General features: G+C 38.7%; 1 protein-coding gene across 7 annotated transcripts in view; it reads left to right on the top strand.

Moving 5' to 3' along the window:
- Nucleotides 1-21152, top strand: part of Vwa3b (von Willebrand factor A domain containing 3B) — a 197238-nt gene that overhangs the window by 142794 nt on the left and 33292 nt on the right. For all 7 annotated transcript variants that reach the window (XM_090336461.1, XM_090336462.1, XM_090336458.1 and 4 more), the window contains one exon: nucleotides 20926-21037. In XM_090336461.1, coding sequence (XP_090192587.1) covers nucleotides 20926-21037 — 112 coding nt within the window. The remainder of the gene's footprint in view (nucleotides 1-20925; nucleotides 21038-21152) is intronic.

Raw genomic sequence — 21152 nt, forward strand, 5'->3', positions numbered from 1 at the left:
CATTAATTCCCATACATTGATACCCTTTCACATGTCTTGGTCCCCATTTCCCTCCCCCTACCCCCACCCCTCATCTTGTTTTCCCCCATTCCCTATCCAATTTCAAATAGCCAAATACAAATATATCCGATATATCAGTTAACAAAGTGAGATACTGTAACAATATGAGATAACCAAGGGACAGCAAAAGAGATGAGAGATAACATAGTACCTTAAGAACAACAATCATTCATTATATGGTTTATGTTTCTATATCTTAGAGATCCTTTCATTTAGCGTCCTACTATATGGCCTTTTGTATCAAGGTTTTGCTCCATTGCAAATCTCTGCTAGGAGAGCCCAAGATTTCTACTGATTATGACAAATGAGGGAAACCATTGAGCCTAAGTTCCTTTGAGTCTGGCTTACTTCACTTAATATGATCTTTTCTAAGTCTTTCCATTTCCTAACAAATGGGGCGATGTCATTCTTTCTGACAGCAGCATAGAATTCCATTGAGTACAAATACCACATCTTGTTGATCCACTCATCAACTGAGGGACATCTAAGTTGATTCCATATCTTTGCTATGGTAAATAGTGCTGCAATGACCATTGTTGTGCTGGTGGATTTAGTATGTCTTTGTTTCTGGATGATTGGGTAAGTGTCAAGTAGTGGAATTGCTGGGTCATAGGAGAGCTCTATGTTTAGTCTTTTGAGGAACTGCCATACTGCTTTGCATAGTGGTTGAACAAGTTTGCACTCCCACCAACAGTGTAGTAGTGATCCCTCCAGGCCACATCCCCTCCAGCATCTGTTGTTATTAGATTTCTTGATCCTGGCCATTCTAACTGGAGTGAAGTGTTTTGATTTGCATTTGTTTTATGACCAGAGATGTGGAGCATTTCTTCATGTGTCTATAGGTCATTTTTGTTTCATCTTCAGAGAAGACTCTCTTTAAATCTTTGGCCTATCTTTTAATGGGATGGTTGTTACTTTGGAGATTAGTTTTGGAGTGATTCAATTTTTTGAGCTGTTGATATATTTTAGATATGAGGCCTTTGTCTGTTGTATGGTTGGTAAAAATCTTCTCCCACTCTGTAGGCGTCCTAACTAGTTTGCTAGCTATGTCCTTTGCCATACAAAACCTCTGCAGATAAATGCGGTCCCACTTATCCAGCCTTTCTCTGATTTGTTGTGATTCTTGGTCCTTACTAAGAAAGTTTCAACCTGTGCCAAGGAGGTCTAGTGTATCTCCTATTCCTTCTTGTAAAGTTTTCAGAGTGTTGGCTTTTACCTCCAGGTCTTTGATCCATTTGGAGTTAATTCTAGTACAGGGTGACAAAGAAGGATCCAACTTTAGTTTTCTGCAGGTGCTTAACCAGTTCTGCCAGCACCACTTGTTGAAGAGGCTGTCTTTCTTCCATTCTATTTTTTTGGCTCCCTTGTCAAAGATTAGGTGGCCATAGGTCTGTGGTTTAATATCTGGGTCCTCAGTTCTATTCCATTGGTCTTCAGGCCTGTTCTTGTGGCAGTACCAAGCTGTTTTGATAATTATAGCTGTGTAATAGAGTCTAAAGTTTGGTATTGAAATTCCCCCTGTGCTGTTCTTTCTGCTAAGAAGTGTTTTTGCTATACGGGGACTTTTATTATTCCATATGAAATTTTGGATTGCCTCTTCTATTTCTTTAAAGAATGACATTGGGATACTGATGGGTATTGTGTTGAATTTGTAGATAGCCCTTGGCAGTATTGCCATTTTCACGATATTGATTCTTCCAATCCAGGAGCATGGGAGGTTTTTCCATTTCCTCAGTTCTGCTTTAATTTCCTTTTTCAAGGTTTTAAAGTTGTCTTCAAAATGGTCCTTTACATTCTTAGTTAAGGTAATTCCTAGATAGTTTATTTTCTTTGAGGCTATTGCAAAAGGAGTTGCTTTCCTGATTGTTGCCTCATTCCTCTCACTGTTGGCATAAAGGAAGGCAGTTGATATTTGAGGGTTAATTGCATACCCTGCTACCTTTCCAAAGTTTTGAATCAGCTCAAGGAGCTTGGGAGTAGAGTCTATAGGATTCTTTAAATACAGAATCATGTCATCTGCAAAGAGGGATAGTTTTACTTCCTCTTTCCCTACTTGGATCCCCTTTATGCTTGCTTCTTGCCTTATTGCACTGGCTAGGAATTCTAATACTATGTTAAAGAGGAGTGGAGAGAGTGGGCATCCTTGTCTCGTTCCCGATTTTAGAGGGAATGGCTTTATCTTTTCGCCATTAAGTATAATACTAGCTGTGGGTTTTTCATACACAGCCTTTATTATACTGAGAAATATTCCATGGATTCCCAGTTTCTCCAGAGCTTTTAACATAAAGGGATGTCAAATGTCTTTTCCGCATCTATTGAGACAATCATGTGATTTTTGTCCTTGCTCCTGTTGATGTGTTGAATTATATTAATTGATTTGCATATGTTGAACCAGCTTTGCCTGTGATGAATCCTGTTTGATCATAGTGTATAATTTTTTTGATGAGTTGTTATAGACAGTTGGCCTGTATTTTGTTGGGAAGTTTTGCATCGATGTTCATCAAAGAAATAGGTCTATAGTTCTCTTTCTTTGATGAATCTCTGTCTGGTTTGGGGATGAGGGTTATACTGACTTCATAGAATGAGTATGGTAAAGAACCTTCATTTTCAATTTCGTTGAAGAGCTTGAGGAGTATTGGTGTGAGCTCTGCTTTGAAGACCTTATAGAATTCAGCTGTGAATCCATTTGGCCCTGGTCTTTTCTTAGGTGGAAGGTCTCTTAATGCCGTTTCTATTTCAGTGCTTGAAATAAGCCTGTTTAGTTGGGTTAGTTCTTCTTGGTTCAGTGTGGGTATGTTAATATTGGCTAGGAATTCGTCCATTTCTTCTAGATTCTCAAATTTATTGGTGTAAAGGTTTGAGAAGTATTCCCTCATGATACTGTGGATCTTGGTAATTTCTGTCATGATATTACCATTTTCGTCTGTGATTTCGTTTATTTCGGTATGCTCCCTTCTTTTTTTGGTAAGATTTGCTAAGGGTTTTTCAATTTTGTTAATCCTTGTTTTGTTGATTCTTTCTATAGTTTTTTTGATTCTAATTCATTTAATTCTGCTTTGATTTTAATAATTTGCTTCATTCTACTGGGATTAGGGTTGGTTTGTTGCTCTTTTTCCAGTTGCTTAAGGTGACACTTTAAATTGTTGGTTTGCGATTTTTCTAATTTGTTATTGTAGGCACTCAGAGCTATACATTTTCCTCTGAGTACTGCCTTTGCCGTGTCCCAAAGGAGCTGGTATTTTGTATGCTCCTTTTTGTTAAATTTCATAAACTGTTGAATTTCTGTTCTGATCTCTTCGATGACCCATTGGTGATTCAACAATGTGTTGTTCAATCCCCATGAGTTACAGGGTTTTCATTGGTGGAATTGTGTGTTCAGTTCCAATTTGTTGCCCTTGTGGTCTGAGAGAGTGCAGGGAATAATTTCAGTGTTTCTGAATCTGCCCAGCTTTGTTTTATACCCTAAAATGTGGTCTATTTTGGAAAATATTCCATGTGCTGCTGAGAAAAACATATATTGTGTTGTTGCTGGGTGGAATATTCTGCAGATGTCTGTTAGATCTAGTTGGTCTATATAGTTGTTCAATTCTAAGGTTTCTATGTTGAGTTTTTGCCTTGTTGATCTGTCCAAAGGTGAGAGTGGTGTGTTAAAGTCACCAACAATCACTGTGTTTCGATCTATGTATGGTTTCAGTGAAAGTAAAGTTTGCTTGATGAAGTTCGGAGCTCTGGGATTCGGTGTGCAGATATTTGGGATGGTTATGTCCTCCTGGAGGAAAGATCCCTTTAGTAGTATGTAGTAACCTTCTTTGTCTTTTCTCACTAATTTTAGTTTGAAATCTATTTTATCTGACATGAGGATGGCAACTCCAGCTTGTTTATGGGGGCCGTTAGCTTGATAGAGTTTATTCCAACCTCTCATTTTCAAAAGGTGTTTGGTTTTTTGGGGGATAAGATGTGTCTCTTGAAGACAGCAGCACGATGGATCCTGTTTTTTGACCCAACTAGATAATCTATGCCGTTTAATTGGAGAGTTAAGTCCATTGATATTGAGAGTCAGGATTGAGAAATATTTATTAGTTCCTGCCATTTTTACAAGCTTTCATTAGGACCTGTGTCTTGATAGGTTTTGTGGTACTTAGATGTTATGAGTTTTAGGTGCCATGTCTTTCTCCGTATTACATTTTTGTTGGTTTTCCATGTGTAGAACATCTTCGAGAATTTTCTGTAGTGTTGGCTTTGTTGCTACATAATGTTGAAGCTTTTCCTTGGAATGGAATATTTTTATTGTTCCCTCAGTTATCAATGAGAGCTTAGCTGGTTACAGTATTCTTGGCTGATAGTTATTTGACTTCAGGGCATGGTATATATCGTTCCAATCTCTTCTTGCTTGCATGGTCTCTGCTGAGAAATCTGGGGTTATTCTGATTGGTTTGCCTTTATAGGTGATTGTTCTCTTCTCCCTGACTGCTTTAGGATCCTATCTTTGGCCTCTATTGATCCAGTTCAGATTATAACGTGGCGGTGGGATGTCCTTTTCTGGTCAGGTCTGTTTGGGGTTCTAAAAGCTTCTTGTATCTGGATGGGCCTGCCCTTCTGGATATTTGGGAAGTTCTCTGAGAGGATTCCCTGAAGTATATTTCCAATACCATTGACCTCTTTCTCTAGACCCTCCTCAATACCAATTAGCCTTAAATTAGACTTCCTAATTGTATCTTGGACCTCCTGTAGTGTTTTCTCATATTTCCTAGATTTGAACTGACTCATTTTCTGTTCTTTTTCTATAACAACTAAATTATCTTCAACCCCAGAAATTCTCTCTTCTGCATTGTCTAATCTGCTATCAAAGCTTTCTACTTTATTCTTCATCTCCCCTGCTTCTAATTGCTCATTTTTGATGCCTTGCATCTCTTGTTTTAGATCATGTATGGATTTCTTTAGCTCCTTGATTTCCATTTGAGTGGTTAGCTCAGCAGCTTTATTCTCTTTGGACATTTGTTGGAATTCAGTCATCTTTTTGTTTGTGGATTCTATGAATTCATCCATTTTTCTTTGAAAAACCTTTATTATGGCCTCCTTTATGGCTTCCCCTTTTTCACATATCACCTTGTTTATGGTTTCTTCTTATTTAACCATGGCTTCCTCCCTTATCTCTTTCTTTATGTTTTCATACTTTTCATTAATGATGTTTATCAATTGCATTTATAGCACTTGGAAGGCTGTCCTCTAGATTTGCCACTGACTGCTCGATTGCATGTTTATGTTGGGTGGGAGATGCTATTCCTTGATTTGACATTTTTCTTGAGTTTCTTGTTCTGCCCATTTGAGGATGGGAGCAAGATTGATACTAAACAAGATTATAATTTTTCAGATATAACCAACCTAGACCTTTTTAGTTGGCTGACAATATATATTAGCTCTTTTAGACTGGTAATAACACTCTCTCTTTGTTTTTGTACACTTACATACAAATCTAATGCAATCACAGATGACCAATTTATGACCAAAACAATAAGCCCCTCAATCCAATCTCTATTGTATTTAAGTCCCTCTGGACCTAGAGTGTAATTGAACACCTAGATACACAGCATTGCTCAACAACCATCAAATGTAGATCCATGCATTATAAAAGTTGAAGGATGAACAGAGGACCAGAGATAGAAAAATAATATGAAAGACGACAAGGGATGTAGGAAAAGAATAATACAGGAATGTAAGAATATTATAGGAATGAAGAAAGGGTATCATGTAAGGATAACTGAACTAAGGTGATAGACAGGTAGAGTATTTGTGTAGAAAGTTTAGATGAACTTAGAGAAAACTTATCAAAATAAGAAGAGTAATAAGAAGAATATATAGAGAAAAGAGAGAGGTTGATATAGGAGATTTCAATGATACCAATTTAAGAAAGAAAAGAAAAAAATAGAAAAAAGAAACAAAACAGCAACAAAATAAAAGAAAACAGAACACACACACACACACACACACACACACACACACACACACACAAATCGAAAATAAAAACAAAAAAAAGAAAGAAAAAAGGTGGGGGGAGATTACTCACTGTTCTAAGTTCTTACCCAAGAGATACTAGGGTTGAGAACCCGGAGTTTAAAAAGCAGGTGACTGTATCAATATGGATATCATTTTTGTTCAAACTGTACCCAGAGCTGTCACTGTGTTTCTAGGAATGACCACAGTGACAGCAGGATTGTGGGAAAGAGAGGAAAAAAAAAAGAAAAAAAGGGAATGAATCATAACATTAGAAAAAAAGGTGTAGGTTAAATGGCAAAGAGAAAAATAAGAACATTTAAAAATGCAAATGAAATGGGGTAAAAAAAAGATAAAAAAGGGTATTCTTCAGGTTTTGTTTTTTTTGTGGGGGGGGAGAGGTTATGAAACTTGTGTCTCCACTAAATTCAGGATCTAAACACTTCAAAAAGTCTTTTGTGATTTGGCTTTGCGGTTTTTCGGATGAGATTGCTTGTTTGATAAAACAAAGCTGAAAGATCCGTGGGCAGCTTTGTTTACCAGGTCTGTGGTCGACGCAGGGGTATGGACTTCAGCAGTGCTGGGGCCGTATTTCTGGCTAAGGGATCTCTGGGAAATCCTTTGCCAGTTAGGTGGCGCTGGCAGCATCACCTCTCAGGCTCCAATTGCTTTGGCTTGGGTCGTTGCCAGCAGTCAAGATGGCGCTGCTCTCAGCTGGTGGGGGAGGGGCTCCATCCCAATGCTGTTCCCAGAGCAGAAGTGGAAACTTCTCCTCAGAGCTACTCACAAATTGCTGGATTGTCTGGTTCCCTGAAGCTGGCAGGTCCGTGCACAGCCGGGTGTTGGCTCTGGGCTTGCGCAGGCTCTGTGTGGCTCTGTCTGCAGCTGGTGGTTCTGCACTGCTGTGGAGACAGAACTGTCTCTGCTCTGATTCAGAAGAGCCTTTGTCTCCCAGCTGCTCGGCGGCGGAGCTCCACGCTCTCTTTTTGCGCTGGTATTCTTCCTTTTTTTCCTTTATTTCCTCTCTGCCTGAGTTCTCTGTGGTCCAAAAGCTTACTTAGGATCAATTTCTGGTAGAGGACTGTCTCCTGCACTGCCAGTACATGAATCTTGGCAGGAGCTCAGTATGTCTCACCCTGAACCACCGCCATCTTCCGCCGAATCCAGTTTTATTATCTTATTCGGACATCTGCTTAGTTCTATAGTTCATAGTTCCCTGACTTGATACTTTTCTGCTAACTCATATCATTAGTTCATCATAGTGGTGCTCTCTGAGAACAGTGTCTCATACACATGCACATGTCATAGCCACAGTGAAGCTAAGCTCTTCGAGGTACTAAATGAACCAGAGAGAATCCCATCATGACTGTGTCACAGCTGGAGATTTAAGAAAAGAATTCTTCTTAGTCACTGAGAGAAATGAAAGGAATGGAGGAAATCTCCCTCAAACTCAGTTGTCCAAAAAGTTCTGTCCCTATTAATTAGAAAAGAGGTATCAATACTGTGAATCTCCCTGAGGTGGCAGAAGCCACAACCAGGTTATGCTTTCATTCCTAGAGACTCCAGCTGGGCAGATCTCAGCACTCTTTCAAGTGTATCTTAGTTCCTAGGCATGGATTCTGTCTAAGCACCATAAGCAGATTTGGAGATGGTCTTTAGCCTCCAGATCTAGAGGAAGAAAAATGGATGTGGGGACCAAGCAGGCAACAGAACTTCATTTGTGAAGAAGCAGTAAAGATGGGACTGTTTGCCCCCATTTATCAATGGATCCAGAAATTCTCAAGGTATCAAGGTACCAGAGGCCAGCAAGATCAAATTGTTGTTTAGGGAGTAGAAGAAAATAGTGGTTACTGGTGTCCTGTGAGAAAGCTACGGTTGTCAGCATAGCAGGAGGGATCCTTGGAGACAGAGTAGGGAGGGAAGTAGGAAACTGATGCCATCTGCTTCTGATCTTTGCCAGTGCCTTATGTTATCTGCATTCCAGAGCCAGGCAGCCAAGGAGATCAGGGTATAATACTTGAGGTGTATGGAAGGGTATGGAAGGCCAGAGAATAGATTTTTAGGGAGCAAGTAAGTTGAGGCGACAGAACACTAGCCCGGAGATGCAGATACCTTTGGGTCTTCTTAAAGACACAAAATTCATTTGTATACCACAATATTCGGTGAAATAATCATATAAAGAGGTAGCTGGCGGTGGTCCACACATCAGGCAGTGACTTGAAAGTAGTTTAAAAATGTGTCTTTTGTTCACCTCTGGTGTCACTGGGAAATTGATAAAGTGAAGAACATCTGAATTACAAGGTTCAGTAATTTTCATCATTAAACATTTAAAGCATTAAAATTTTTTTCATTTGATTGTTCTCCAAATAAAAATAATCAAGGAATGTTCATATTTTCATAAAAGCCCTGGAAGCTGCTATCAGTACTTGACTGGAGATTTTCCTTTCAGAGTGATTAACTGTACTTCAGAGCCCCGCAAGCATTAATACTGGAGGGAAGAAGGATTGGGATCTACTTCAGGGCTCCATCTTTGTCCTGCTATTTCCATACTTCTAAAGGAGCCATTCACACAGCACAAACTGCTTCCAGTCCGGATGAGCAGAAGACCAGATAACCCATTAAGCTTGTAGTCTAATCAGAAAACAGCCCCTGGGGGAGAAGATGGAAATTCTATGATGTCAGAGACTTATATTTCTTGTACTCTGTTAAATTATATTAGCCCCTGAGAAAGGGTGAAGACCAATTCCACGGTCCCACTTCCCCTATCTTCTTGGGTTTTAGAAGCAAGGCTACTGAAATAAGGAGGGGATAAAAAAAAATCTCCCTTAAGCATTGGACTCACAGTTTTGTGGCTGGCTTTCCTAAGAGTCCCAACACTGAACTGCTACTCATGGGAAACTTGCAAAAGACTTCATTTCCTCTCCAAGGCCAAGGCAGGAAATTCCACTTACAGTTTCATTTCTTTGGCACAATATTTGCCCTTCTGTTAAAATGCAAACTTTCTGGGAAATAATATCATGTAGAGACTATCTAATTTACTCCAACATCCCCCACCCCAGGGATTCTAGAAGCTGGGCAAGAATATACCTCCTCTTGATTTCCATTAAGATCCTTTCTCTTCCGTGAGTCCCTAGGTAGTATCTACATGAGGAAGAGGGAGGTAAAACAGAGCAGAAAGTGCTCCAGGCTGTTTTCTGACTTGCTCATTAATGAATGGAATTGAATTATTCATAGAGATCGGTTACAAATTTTCTGGTCTCATGATTGGGAATGCTAGAGAGAAAAGGGTCACAACAGACTGACCCTATGTGCCTTATCTTAATTACAACAGACTTTACTTGACAGTAATGACAAGACATGGACAGAGGCCTATTGGGAATGCTGCCAGATAGTTGAAAGGTAGGATATGGTGGAACTCAATGATTGTGAGCAGGGAAATCATTTAGTTCTACTTTCTAACACAATTTTTAAGCCAGCAAGACCCAGGTTCAATTTCTCGGTACCACATACAGAGAAAAAAGCTGGAAGTGGTGCTGTGGCTCTAGTGGTAGAGCACTAGCCTTGAGAAAGCCCAAGGACAGTGCTCATGCCCTGAGTTCAAGCCCCATGACTGGAAAAAAAAATTATACTTTGGACATTATAATAAACTAATAGAAAAGATTAGCGTATCGAACATTTGGGTACATTAGAACATGACTCTGAAACAGGAAGCAGATCAAAGGAGAGTAGCACTGTTTGGGGCCTTCCCATACATCACTTGTGATGGAATCTGACAAAGAAGTGGGTTAGAATCACTGAATTTAATAATCAGGGCCATATCAAATCATCAGGAGACCTGAATCTCTACCACTGGAGGCACATTTATCCAACATCTCACTGAAACTGGCTTGCAGCTATCTTCCTCTGCCTAAATCTAGAGATGCAGCAGCTTATTTAAAGGCCAGAATTTCTCCTCTCTTTTTCTTCTAATTCTCTCATTCTGTATGGATTTCTTTTGGAAACCTGGTGGTTTTTTTATGCTTTTTATGTGTGTATAGGTGAGAGAGGGCAGACAAGAAACAGCACTGGAGGCTGTTCTCTGGCACAGCTTGTACAGCAGCTCTAAAGTCTTGCAAGATTCAAAAACAGTAGGGTATCGTCTTTCTGAAATGAAGTTGTCATTATTAATGGCTGAAGGGATGGTGTATCTAGATGCCCTAATGCCGTCTATTTGTCCTAGGAATCCCATGCTCTGTTTCTGTAGGGGAAAACCATTTTATGAAGGCTGATCTACTAGGCTTGTTTTGCTACTGTGCTTTACCTGTGGTGGGACTGAATTGATCATGCTGTGATACAAATAGATCATTAAGAAGTCCATAGTAACTTTCCAGAAAGCTGCATGCAGGTGGGATCAGCCAGAAATGAATTCTTTCATTGGTTGAGAAAAAAACTGAGAAAATAGGAGTTACTGATACAAATCACTTCCACATCTGTTCTGGTCCTTTGGATGAACCTACAGGTTTATGCATGGTTCTTTTATACATTTAGAATGACATTTATTTTCAGTGTTACAAATGAATATATTGCTGCTATTCATTGTGTTCAGCCAGGGGAGGCCTCCACAGAGCTAATGGCCCATCTACATCAGATGAACTGGGAAGTGAGCAACCGTGGGGGGGCGGGGGTAGGCGGGGGAGAAAAAAAGCCTCTTGGATTATTTTAGGCAGCTGACTTCATTCTGAACATGTAAAAAGCAATCTCATCAGTTAGCTTCTGGCTATGATATTGAACGAATCAATATTTGGAATCCATAAATAAAAAAGGCCTAGTTAAATAAATTATGTGATCACATTCATTGAGAATTGTAAAATGGAACTTTAAATGTATCTAGGCATAGATGGTAATATGGATCTTGGCTTGCTGATGAAACTTAAAGGAGGAAGCTCTCTGGATTCAGTGTAGACATCTTTTTAGAATAACAGGTTGATGGATATCTAAAGTCAGACTGTCTGGTGGCCTCAGTGACGTCTCTCTGCCCAGTTGGTCTTTGATGTGAATATTGGTGTCAATATCGAAAGTTAAACTTGACATAAAAGTGAGGTCTTCAAGCAATAGCTGATTTAACTTGGCATATTCAGATTCTAAATTATCTCACCAAGTTAGAATGCTTTCCATGGAGAGTTGATTGAGTTGCTTGCTATAGGAAACTTTAGGGGTGGACAACTCTTTGGATGCTACTCAAATGTACCATTCTGGCTGACACATTCCTTCCTATTCTGGAAACTATGAACAGGGATAATATATTTGTATCCTTTGTATTTACATGGCCTAATATGTCTTTCAGGAGTGTGAATTCAGAACCTTTGGAGTGAAATACAAAATTAGAAATAGTTACAGATTATTCAGGTGGTCCTTTCTTTTTGGATATGTAAAAACTAAAGCCTTAAAAGAATGGGTCAGAGATACTGCCCAAAGTCACACATTCTAGTGGGCACCATGTAGCCCTATTTTTTCCAGTCATCTAGTCCAAAGTCAGAATGCAGAATGCAGGTCATCTCTGAGTCTCTCGCGAGCAAGAAAGCTTAGATTTTTCCTCTGGATGAAAATTCAGCAATAAGATGATCGTATTTGCTGCCCACAAATGATATTAGGCCATTCCCTTTGACATACTGATTTGTATTTCCAAAGAAATTCTGGCTAAATGGGAGCATCAGAAACATTGTATATTTTTGCTCATGGCTTTAGAGGCTACAAGCAACATAAGCCATTTCCCCCAAATTCTTGAGGAAGAGTAATGCTTCAGCCCTTCTAGATTTTTCATCTCTGAGGAAATAAACCATATTCCCACTTCTTTTCATGAACCTGAACAACATCTCTAAGCAGGTCCTGACAGATGACTTCAGCAGAACCCAGTTAGATCAAGTTGCCATGGAAATGAGCCCACTGATTACCAGAACCCAAATTGTATTGAACTTGATTAATTACCTAGGGCCAAATGATGATCAGGCTTCCTAAAGTTACTTAAGTTTTTATAGTTAACCGCTTCATAAATTAGAGTCTTCCTCAAGTGGGACCTCAGTCCAACTCATAAAGCAGTCAATGCATACTTTATGACAGCTATGAGACTGCAAATATATAGCTATAGTTGTACAGCTAGGGTACTACAAAGGAAAGATGATACCAAGATGCTCATGAATCACATATTATAGTGGGCTTTGGGCCATGGAGAATTCCTCAAAAAGGAGAATCTGAAAATGATTTTGCTGGGCATTCTACCTGGGACAGAAGGTAAATTTTTTTTAAGGAACTCAGTAATTTCTTTATAACATAAAGAAAGGAGGGGGAACATAAGAATGAGAACTCAGTTTCTGCAGCATAGAAATTTGGATAAAAGGTCTTTATGATTTATTTTTTTATCCCAAAGTAGATTCAGATAAGGAAGTAAAATAGAGAAAAGATAAAGGTTGGACAAAATCTGTTTACACATGTGAAAATAGACCAATAAGTCCTGTTGAAATTGTTTTAAGAGGGAAAGTAGGTAAAGGAGAAATGACAAAGGCTGGAAGATTAAGATACATTGTTTACATGTATGGATAAGAAAAAGAGTAGATACTGGAGCTTGAAATGTAGTTCGGTATAGGTTCAGAAACACTTTTATATATTTATCTGTGCTCATTCATATAATATTAAGCACATTATTTGCACCATGCTGTATATTAGAGTGAGCCAGAAATAAATGACCACCTATTCTTTATCTTCAAAAGAAAACTGGATTTTAGAATTATAAATCATCTGCCATAAAACTCACCTTGTTTGAAACAGTGGTTTGGCAGTAAATCTAACACAGTTGTCAACTACCACAATCTAGTTTTAGAACATTATTTTTATCCTTATGGCCACCCGCAACCTTCTGGTCATAACCGCAGCTCTAAGTGACCACTAATCATTTTCTGTCTCTATAAATTTGCCTTTTCTATATATTTCACACATAAATGGGCACCTAAGATCCTACCATATGCCATATTTTATGCATTCCTTAATGGACTTTTGAATTATTTCAACACTTGACTGTGTGTGCCATGTGTGTGAGTGTGTGCATTTGAGTCCTAAGGCTTAAACTTAGATCCAGGATGCTGTTCCTTAGCTCTTTTCCTCAAGGATAGTGCTCTACCACTTTGAACCACCGTGCTACTTCAGTTTTACTCTTAACTGGAATTAAGAGTCTCTCAGGCTTTCCTGCCAGGGCTGGCTTGGAATGGCAATCCTCAAATCTCAGCCACCTGAGAGGCTAAGGCCTGAAACACCAGTGTCTAGATGGCTTATATTCTTCATTTTATCAATATGAATGTTAATCCAACTGTATATTCCTTGAATAATCCCCACTTAGCCATACATTTAATTCTTACATGTTGCACGTGTTTTGCTAGTGTTGTCATGAAGCATGGAGATAAATACTTTCCTTTCCATGTCATATCTTTATGGGAATAATACTTCACCTTCCCTTTAAATAATATGAGATTTTTCTTAGTAAGTCCTAGTTCCCAAGATCACTTTTTGACCCGGTTTAGTTGCATGCTTCTATTTATTTGTATTTGTATCTGGACCAAGAAAAGGAGGGAAAGAGGTGAGGAGAAACAAAGGACTATGCTTAACCTTACTCTCGACACATATTGTCAGCATTCTGCCAGTGCCATGGGATTTCTTAGGGACTAATGTGTAGAAAGGCATAGAAAAGCAGAGACATAGAGAGGAGAGACAGAGTGACAATAGAGACAGAAACAGTGGAGAGATAAAGATGGAGATAGACAGAAACAAAGAAAGGAGAGAGAGTATAAGAAAGAGGGGAGATAGAGAAAAAGGAAGAGATAAGAAGGATTTCTGCATTCTTTCTGTTAGGAGTTCCTTTTCCTAGTCTTCAGGCCAGAACTAGAAGACATCTTCTATTTTTTTCTCTCTGCACCCTGGTACCCAACTTCCAAGTTTGGAGCTACCAAGAGATCAGGCCAAGAAACACTAAAGGATAAAGATATGATAAAGACATCACTGACTTTATAGTGCTTTGAATTCATGTCTCCTTTCTCAAGTTCATTTACTATAATTTGCTGTCTAGATTCCTTAAAAAGGTTTATACCCCTGGGCACCAATGGCTCGTGCTTGTAATCAGCTACTCAGGAGGCTGAGATCTGAGGTTTGTGGTTCAAAACCAACCTAGACAAGAAAGTCCATAAAAATCTCTTTATCTCCAATTCACTACCACAAACAGCTGAAAGTGAAACTGTGGCTCACCTGATAGAGCCTTGAGCATAAAAGCTTAAAGTCAGCACTCAGCTCCTGAACACAGCCTAAAGATGGGCGGGGAAACACACACACACACACTCAACACACACACAAGGTGGCATGAGTTACCAATAACCAGCTTTCATTTTTACTGTATTTTAAAGATCATCTGAACCACAAATTGATTAGGAATTAGAAATAAGGACTTCTTGTTATGGAATGAAAGATTTGGGAAATTTAAGAAAAGTAAGTCTTATAATTAATGATCAGTCATCAAGCATAGACCCTAAAACTGTGTACCAATTATTACAAATGAGAGATGCTATGGAGCCTATGTTCCTTTGGGTCTGGCTTACTTCACTTAATATGATTTTTTCCAAGTCTTTCCATTTCCTTTCAAATGGGGTGACGTCATTCTTTCTGATGGCAGCATAGAATTCCATTGTGTGTAAGTACACATCTTCTTGATCCAATCAGCTACCGAGTGGCATCTGGGTTGGTTCCATATCTTAGCTATGGTAAATAATGCTGCAGTGAACATCATTGTGCTAGTGGCTTTAGCATGTCCTGTTTCTGGACATTTAGGTAAATGCCAAGGAGTGGGATTGCTGGGTCATAGCAGAGCTCTGTCTTTAGTCTTTCAAAACAGCTCGGTACTGGCACAAAAATAGGCCTGAGGACCAATGGAATAGAACTGAAGTCTCAGAAATCAACCCACAGACTTATGGCTACCTAATCTTCAGTAAGGGAGCAAAAAAAAAATAACATGGAAGAAAGACAGCCTCTTTAACAAAGGGTACTGGCAGAATTGGTTAAGCACCTGTAGAAAACTAAAGCTGGATCCTTATATGTCACCCTATACCAGAATTAATCCCAAATGGATCAAATACCTTGAGGTAAAAGCAAATACACTGAAAACTTTACAGGAAGGAATAGGAGATACACTAAGAGTGGCACGGATCAAATCTGCTTAATAAAGGTCCAGAAACACAACAGATTAAAGAAAGTTTGGACAAATGGGACTGCATTAAACTGCAGAGCTTCTGTATAGCAAAGGAAGTAGCTAGCATGTTAAATAGAAACCTCACAGAGTGGGAGATCTTCACTAGCCATACAACAGACAAGGGCCTCATATCTAAATACACCTATAGCTAAAAAATTGAATCTCTCAAAAACAAATCCTCAAAGAAACAATCACCCCATTAAAAGGTGGACTAAAGACTTCGAGAGACTTCTCAGAAGAGGAAATAAAAATGATCTATAGACACATAAAGAAATGCTCAAAATCTCTGGCCATAAAAGAAATGTAAATCAGAACAACTTTGAGGTTCCAAATCACTCCAGTTAGAATGGCCATGATCAAGAAATCCAGTAACAACAGATACTGGAGGGGATGTGGCCAGGAGGGATCACTACTACACTGTTGGTGGGAGTGCAAACTCGTTCAACCACTCTGGAAAGCAGTATGGCAATTCCTCAAAAGAGTATTTTTCATAAGTTTTTGTACTAATAAAATTTCAATTTTAAATAATTTCTACTTTTTCTGTGGAAACAAAAACCTTGTTTACTTCAAGAGTATTTACATTTCCTTCATGCTATGGGTATGGCTGCAATTGTTGACTTAAAATCTTTATCATTCCATCTGGGTTATATATATTTTTTCTTTTGCTTTTCTGAATTGCATTTCTGGGGGTAATGGAAAATTTGACTATTGTGTTTTTAAGATTCTTTAATTTGAGTTCTGTGGAGAAAGCTTGACTTTTTTGTTTTGTTTTGTTTTGTTTTCTTGAGAAACTTGGCTAGCCTTCAGGTTCTGGAGGCATTTCTTTTATATTTTAAAATCATGGTAGTGATCCCTATGTCAGTTCAGTTGTTTTTGTTTTTGCTTTTTGTGTGGGTCATAGGGCTTGAACTCTGCCTGGGCGCTGTCCCTAAGCTCTTCAGCTCAAGGCTAACACACTACCCTTACGCCAAGCTCCACTCCCATTTTCTAGAGGTTAATTGGAGATAAGAGTCTCAGGTCCTTTTGTGCCCAGGCTGGCTTTGCGGCTTTGAACCTTGATCCTCAGATTTCAGCCTCCTGAGTAGCTAGGATTACAGGCTTGAGACACCACTCTCAGCTTCTGTTCAGTTTTATAAAGCTGGACTATCCCCTTTGAGTCTGTCCTGTGCCTGCATCACTCAGGGTTCAGTCTAGTTAATCTAGGACTTGGGCAATGGTATATATTGCTCAAAGCCTTTGCTCTGTTGTTTTGAGTCTTTTCTGTTCACATGAGTCTAGGACTTTGATTCACTCATAGCAAGAATGACAGATATCCCTTTTCCACCTATTTCTTCTCAGATTTACAGACTTATTTAATCATAATTCTTCCTTCATATGGTAGCAACTGAAATGTGTCAGTGGAGCTCATGCTGGTGATAACAGTGTCCCTTTTCTGCCATCCCATCCCAACTCCACTCCCTAGAAACAACTTCTGTGAAATATTTACTTTGGGGCTGGGAATGTGGCTTAGTGGTAGAATGCTTGCCTAGCGTACATGAAGCTCTGGGTTTGATTCCTCAGTACCACACAAACAGAAAAAGCTGGTAGTGGTGCCGTCAATTAAATGGTAGAGTGATAGCCTTGAGCAAAAGAAGCTCAGGGACAGTGCCCAGGCCCTGAGTTCAAGTCCCACTATTGCCAAAAAAATATTTTTATATTTTTCTATTCATACTCTTTTATTTCTGTATTTAGTGATTTTTTAATATTTAAACAATAGATTTTTCCTGCCAAAGGTTATTTGGATATTTGTAGCTTTATTTCAGGGCCATAAAAATTATCAGTAGAGAAAAATGGCTGTGAGAAGCTGATGAGAAGCATGTCTGTCTGTCCCATCATATATTAAATGATTCTGAGGGCTTTACATAACCCATAGAATGGATATTCCCTACCATTGCCTGTCATAGAACATTGTGTTAGTGTTGGTTTTTTTCCAAAAGCTCACAAAATAGTGTTTGCATTATTGTAATTGCGTAACTATTGTTTAACACTGGGGGAAATAATAAGTTAGAAGTACATTATGCTTCAGCTAGCATTATACTTAATGGCGAAAAGATAAAGCCATTCTTTCTAAAATCAGGAACGAGACAAGGATACCCACTCTCTCCACTCCTCTTTAACATAGTATTAAAATTCCTAGCCAGAGCAATAAGGCAAAAAGCAAGCATAAGGGGGATCCAAATAGGGAAAGAGGAAGTGAAACTTTCCCTCTTTGTAGATGACATGATTCTGTATTTAAACAACCCTATAGACTCCACTCCCAAGCTCCTTGAGCTGATTCAAAACTTTGGAAACGAAGCAGGGTATAAAATTAACCCTCAAAAATCAACTGCCTTCTGCAATAGCCTCAAAAAAAATAAAGTACTTAGGAATTAACTAAGAATGTAAAGGACCTTTTTGATGAAAACTTTAAAACCCTGAAAGAGGAAATTAAAGCAGGACTGAGGAAATGGAAAAACCTCCCATGCTCCTCCTGGATTGGAAGAATTAACATCGTGAAAATGACAATCTTGCCAAGGGCTATCTACAAATTCAACACAATACCCATCAATATCCCAATGTCATTCTTTAAAGAAATAGAAGAGGCAATCCAAAGTTTCATATGAAACAATAAAAGACCCCGTATAGCAAAAACACTTCTTAGCAGAAAGAACAGCACAGGAGGAATTTCAATACCAAACTTTAGACTCTATTACAGAGCTATAGTGCCCAAAACAGCTTGTTACTGGCACAAGAACAGGCCTGAAGACCAATGGAATAGAACTGAGGACCCAGATATTAAACCACAGACCTATAGCCACCTAATCTTTGATAAGGGAGCAAAAAAAAATAGAATGGAAGAAAGACAGCCTCTTCAACAAGTGGTGCTGGCAGAACTGGTTAAGCACCTGCAGAAAACTAAAGTTGGATCCTTCTTTGTCACCTTGCACTAGGATTAACTCCAAATGGATCAAAGACCTCGAGGTAAAAGCCGATACATTGAAAACTTTACAAGAAGGAATAGGAGATACACTAGGTCTCCTTGGCACAGGTTGAAACTTTCTTAATAAGGACCAAGAATCACAGCAAATAAGAGAAAGGCTGGATAAATGGGACTGCATTAATCTGCAGAGCTTTTGTATGGCAAAGGACATAGCTAGTAAATTAACTAGAAAGCCTACAGAGTGGGAGAAGATCTTCACTAACAAAGGCCTCATATCCAAAATATATCAACAGCTCAAAAAATTGAATCACCCCAAAACTAATCTCCAAAGTAACAACCATCCCATTAAAAGATGGGTCAAGGACTTAAAGAGAGTCTTCTCTGAAGAAGAAACAAAAATGGCCTATGGACACATGAAGAAATGCTCAACATCTCTGGTCATAAAAGAAATGCAAATCAAAACAACTCTAAGATTCCACCTCACTCCAGTTAGAATGGCCAGGATCAAGAAATCTAATAACAACAGATGCTGGGCCAAGAGGAATCCCTACTACACTGTTGGTGGGAGTGCAAACTCCTTCAACCACTATGGAAAGCAGTGTGGCAGTGCCTCAAAAGACTAAATATAGAACTCCCCTATGACCCAGCAATTCCACTACTTCACATTTACCCAATCATCCAGAAACAGGGACATACTAAATCCACTAGCACTATTTACCATAGCAAAGATATGGAACCAACCTAGATGTCCCTCAGTTGATAGTGGATCAACAAGAATATACAATGGAATTCTATGCTGCTGTCAGAAAGAACAATATTGCCCCATTTGTAAGGAAATGGAAAGACTTAGAAAAAAATCATACTAAGTGAAGTAAGCCAGACTCAAGGGAACATAGACTCAATGGTTTCCCTCATTTGTCATAATCAGTAGAAACCTTGGGCTCTCCTAGCAGAGATTCACAATAGAGCAAAACCTAGATATATAAGGCCATACAGTATGATGCTAAATGAAAGGATCTCCAGGATAAGGAAACAAAAGCCATATAATGAGTGATTGTTGTCCTTAATGTACTATGTTATCTGTCATCTCTTTTGCTGTCCCTTGGTTATCTCATATTGTTACAATATTTCACCTTGTTATCTGATATATTTTATATATGCTTAATTGGTTATTTGAAAGAGGACAGGGAAGGGGGGAAATCAAGATGAGCGGGGGGGGGGGAGTGGGGGAAGGGAAATGGGGACCATGACATGAGAAAGGGTATCAATATTTGTGAAGTAATGTACCTTCTATATGGTGAATATAATGTAACCCTTCTATTAATTACAAAAAATATATGAAAAAAAGAAGTGCATGGTGCTTTTGAAGGTCTTGTGTGATATGTAGGTCAATTGAAAACTATTTATAGCATGAATGCAAAGGATTTTCTCTCTTGGTATTTTAGATGTTGCTGCAATTTTGTTTTGGTTTTGAAGTATGTTTATTTATCTATGCATGCTTTTGATACATGTATGTATTTCTAGGACTATTTTTGAGGGATTTAACTCTGTATATCTTACACCCTATTTGCAGGATTTCTATTTCCTCCCTATTCCTGGGAGATTTCTGCTATTTATGGCCTGTACACAGACATTATCTTGAGATTTCTCTTCCCTGCTTTCTTTGGATGAATCTAACTTTCTAGATTTTATATATTTCTCTTTCTTGCATTAACCTTCCATTTTGCTGGAGTTATGTTTTCAAGTAACTTTCTAAGACATGATGACTGGGAAGAGAAAGTTTCAGCTGAGGGAATAGGCAGAAATGTCTTTACTTTGTCCTTTAATGCTAGAGTTATCAATTCCTGGGTCAAAAATGTCATTGAAAACTCTGAAAGCATTACCCACTGTCTTCTAGCATCTACTGTTATTTCAACTAGGAGGTATGGGGAATAAGGAGAATGTATCCATTAGCCATTCTTTCTGTGTTGTCCTTAGAGGTGGAGTGTAAATTGCTGTACTCCCATAGTTGTCTGTCTCAGTTTCTCACTGATAACTGACTTTCCTGGTGAAGGGTCTATTTATCTCTCACAGTTGTAGCAAAGCAGTAACACAGGTCATGGTTCTGAAATCATTTTTGTTCTCCAGCTTTGAAAGTTTCAGGAATTCTAGTTGCAGTTAGATTTTCTTTAAATCTTTTCTTCTATTTGTTATCCATTTCTTCTTTCACCTTGAGCTAAGTATAAAAATTGTGGTATATAGAAACTATCCTTACCAAAAGGGTAATTTTTCATTAGCACAGAGCAGCCTGTTCCAAGTTCTAGCATATGTAAGTTCTGTAGGAATCTCAGTACTGACTGCTTAGAATTTTTACTATGTTAACTATGTGCCAGTGGCTCACACCTATAATCTTGGCTATTCAGGGGGCTGAGATATGAGTATCACAGTTCAAATGACCCCAGGAAGAAAAATCTGTGAGGCTCTTGTCTCCAATTAACCATCAGAAAACCAAAGTGCTGTGGCTCAAAGTGGTTGAGCACTAGTCCTGAGAGAAAAATCTCAGCGACAGCACCCAGGCTCTGAATTCAAGTCCTACAACCAACAAAAAAAATAGAAAATAATTTTTGCTGTGTGCATGGATTGTCTCTCAGTAGTGATTACTGTTTGTCTTTTTCAGCAACAAAAATCACAAGTAAATCCAACAAAGAAAAGAAAACCAAAAAAAGTTGATACTCTCAAAGGCCACAAAGTCATTGCACGATGTGCTGAAAATGGTCTTTATTTTCCAGGTAGGTTTTTTTCATTTTGTGAGATTCATTTCCTCCTGTGCCTTACTTATACTATTGACATTCTAGGGTTATATTATCCCACTTCTCAAAATGATTATAGGCTTTTTCCTCATAT

Source organism: Megascapheus bottae, chromosome 7 (assembly GCF_031878675.1).
Source record: "Megascapheus bottae isolate mThoBot1 chromosome 7, mThoBot2.hap1, whole genome shotgun sequence".
Lineage (NCBI taxonomy): Eukaryota > Metazoa > Chordata > Mammalia > Rodentia > Geomyidae > Megascapheus > Megascapheus bottae.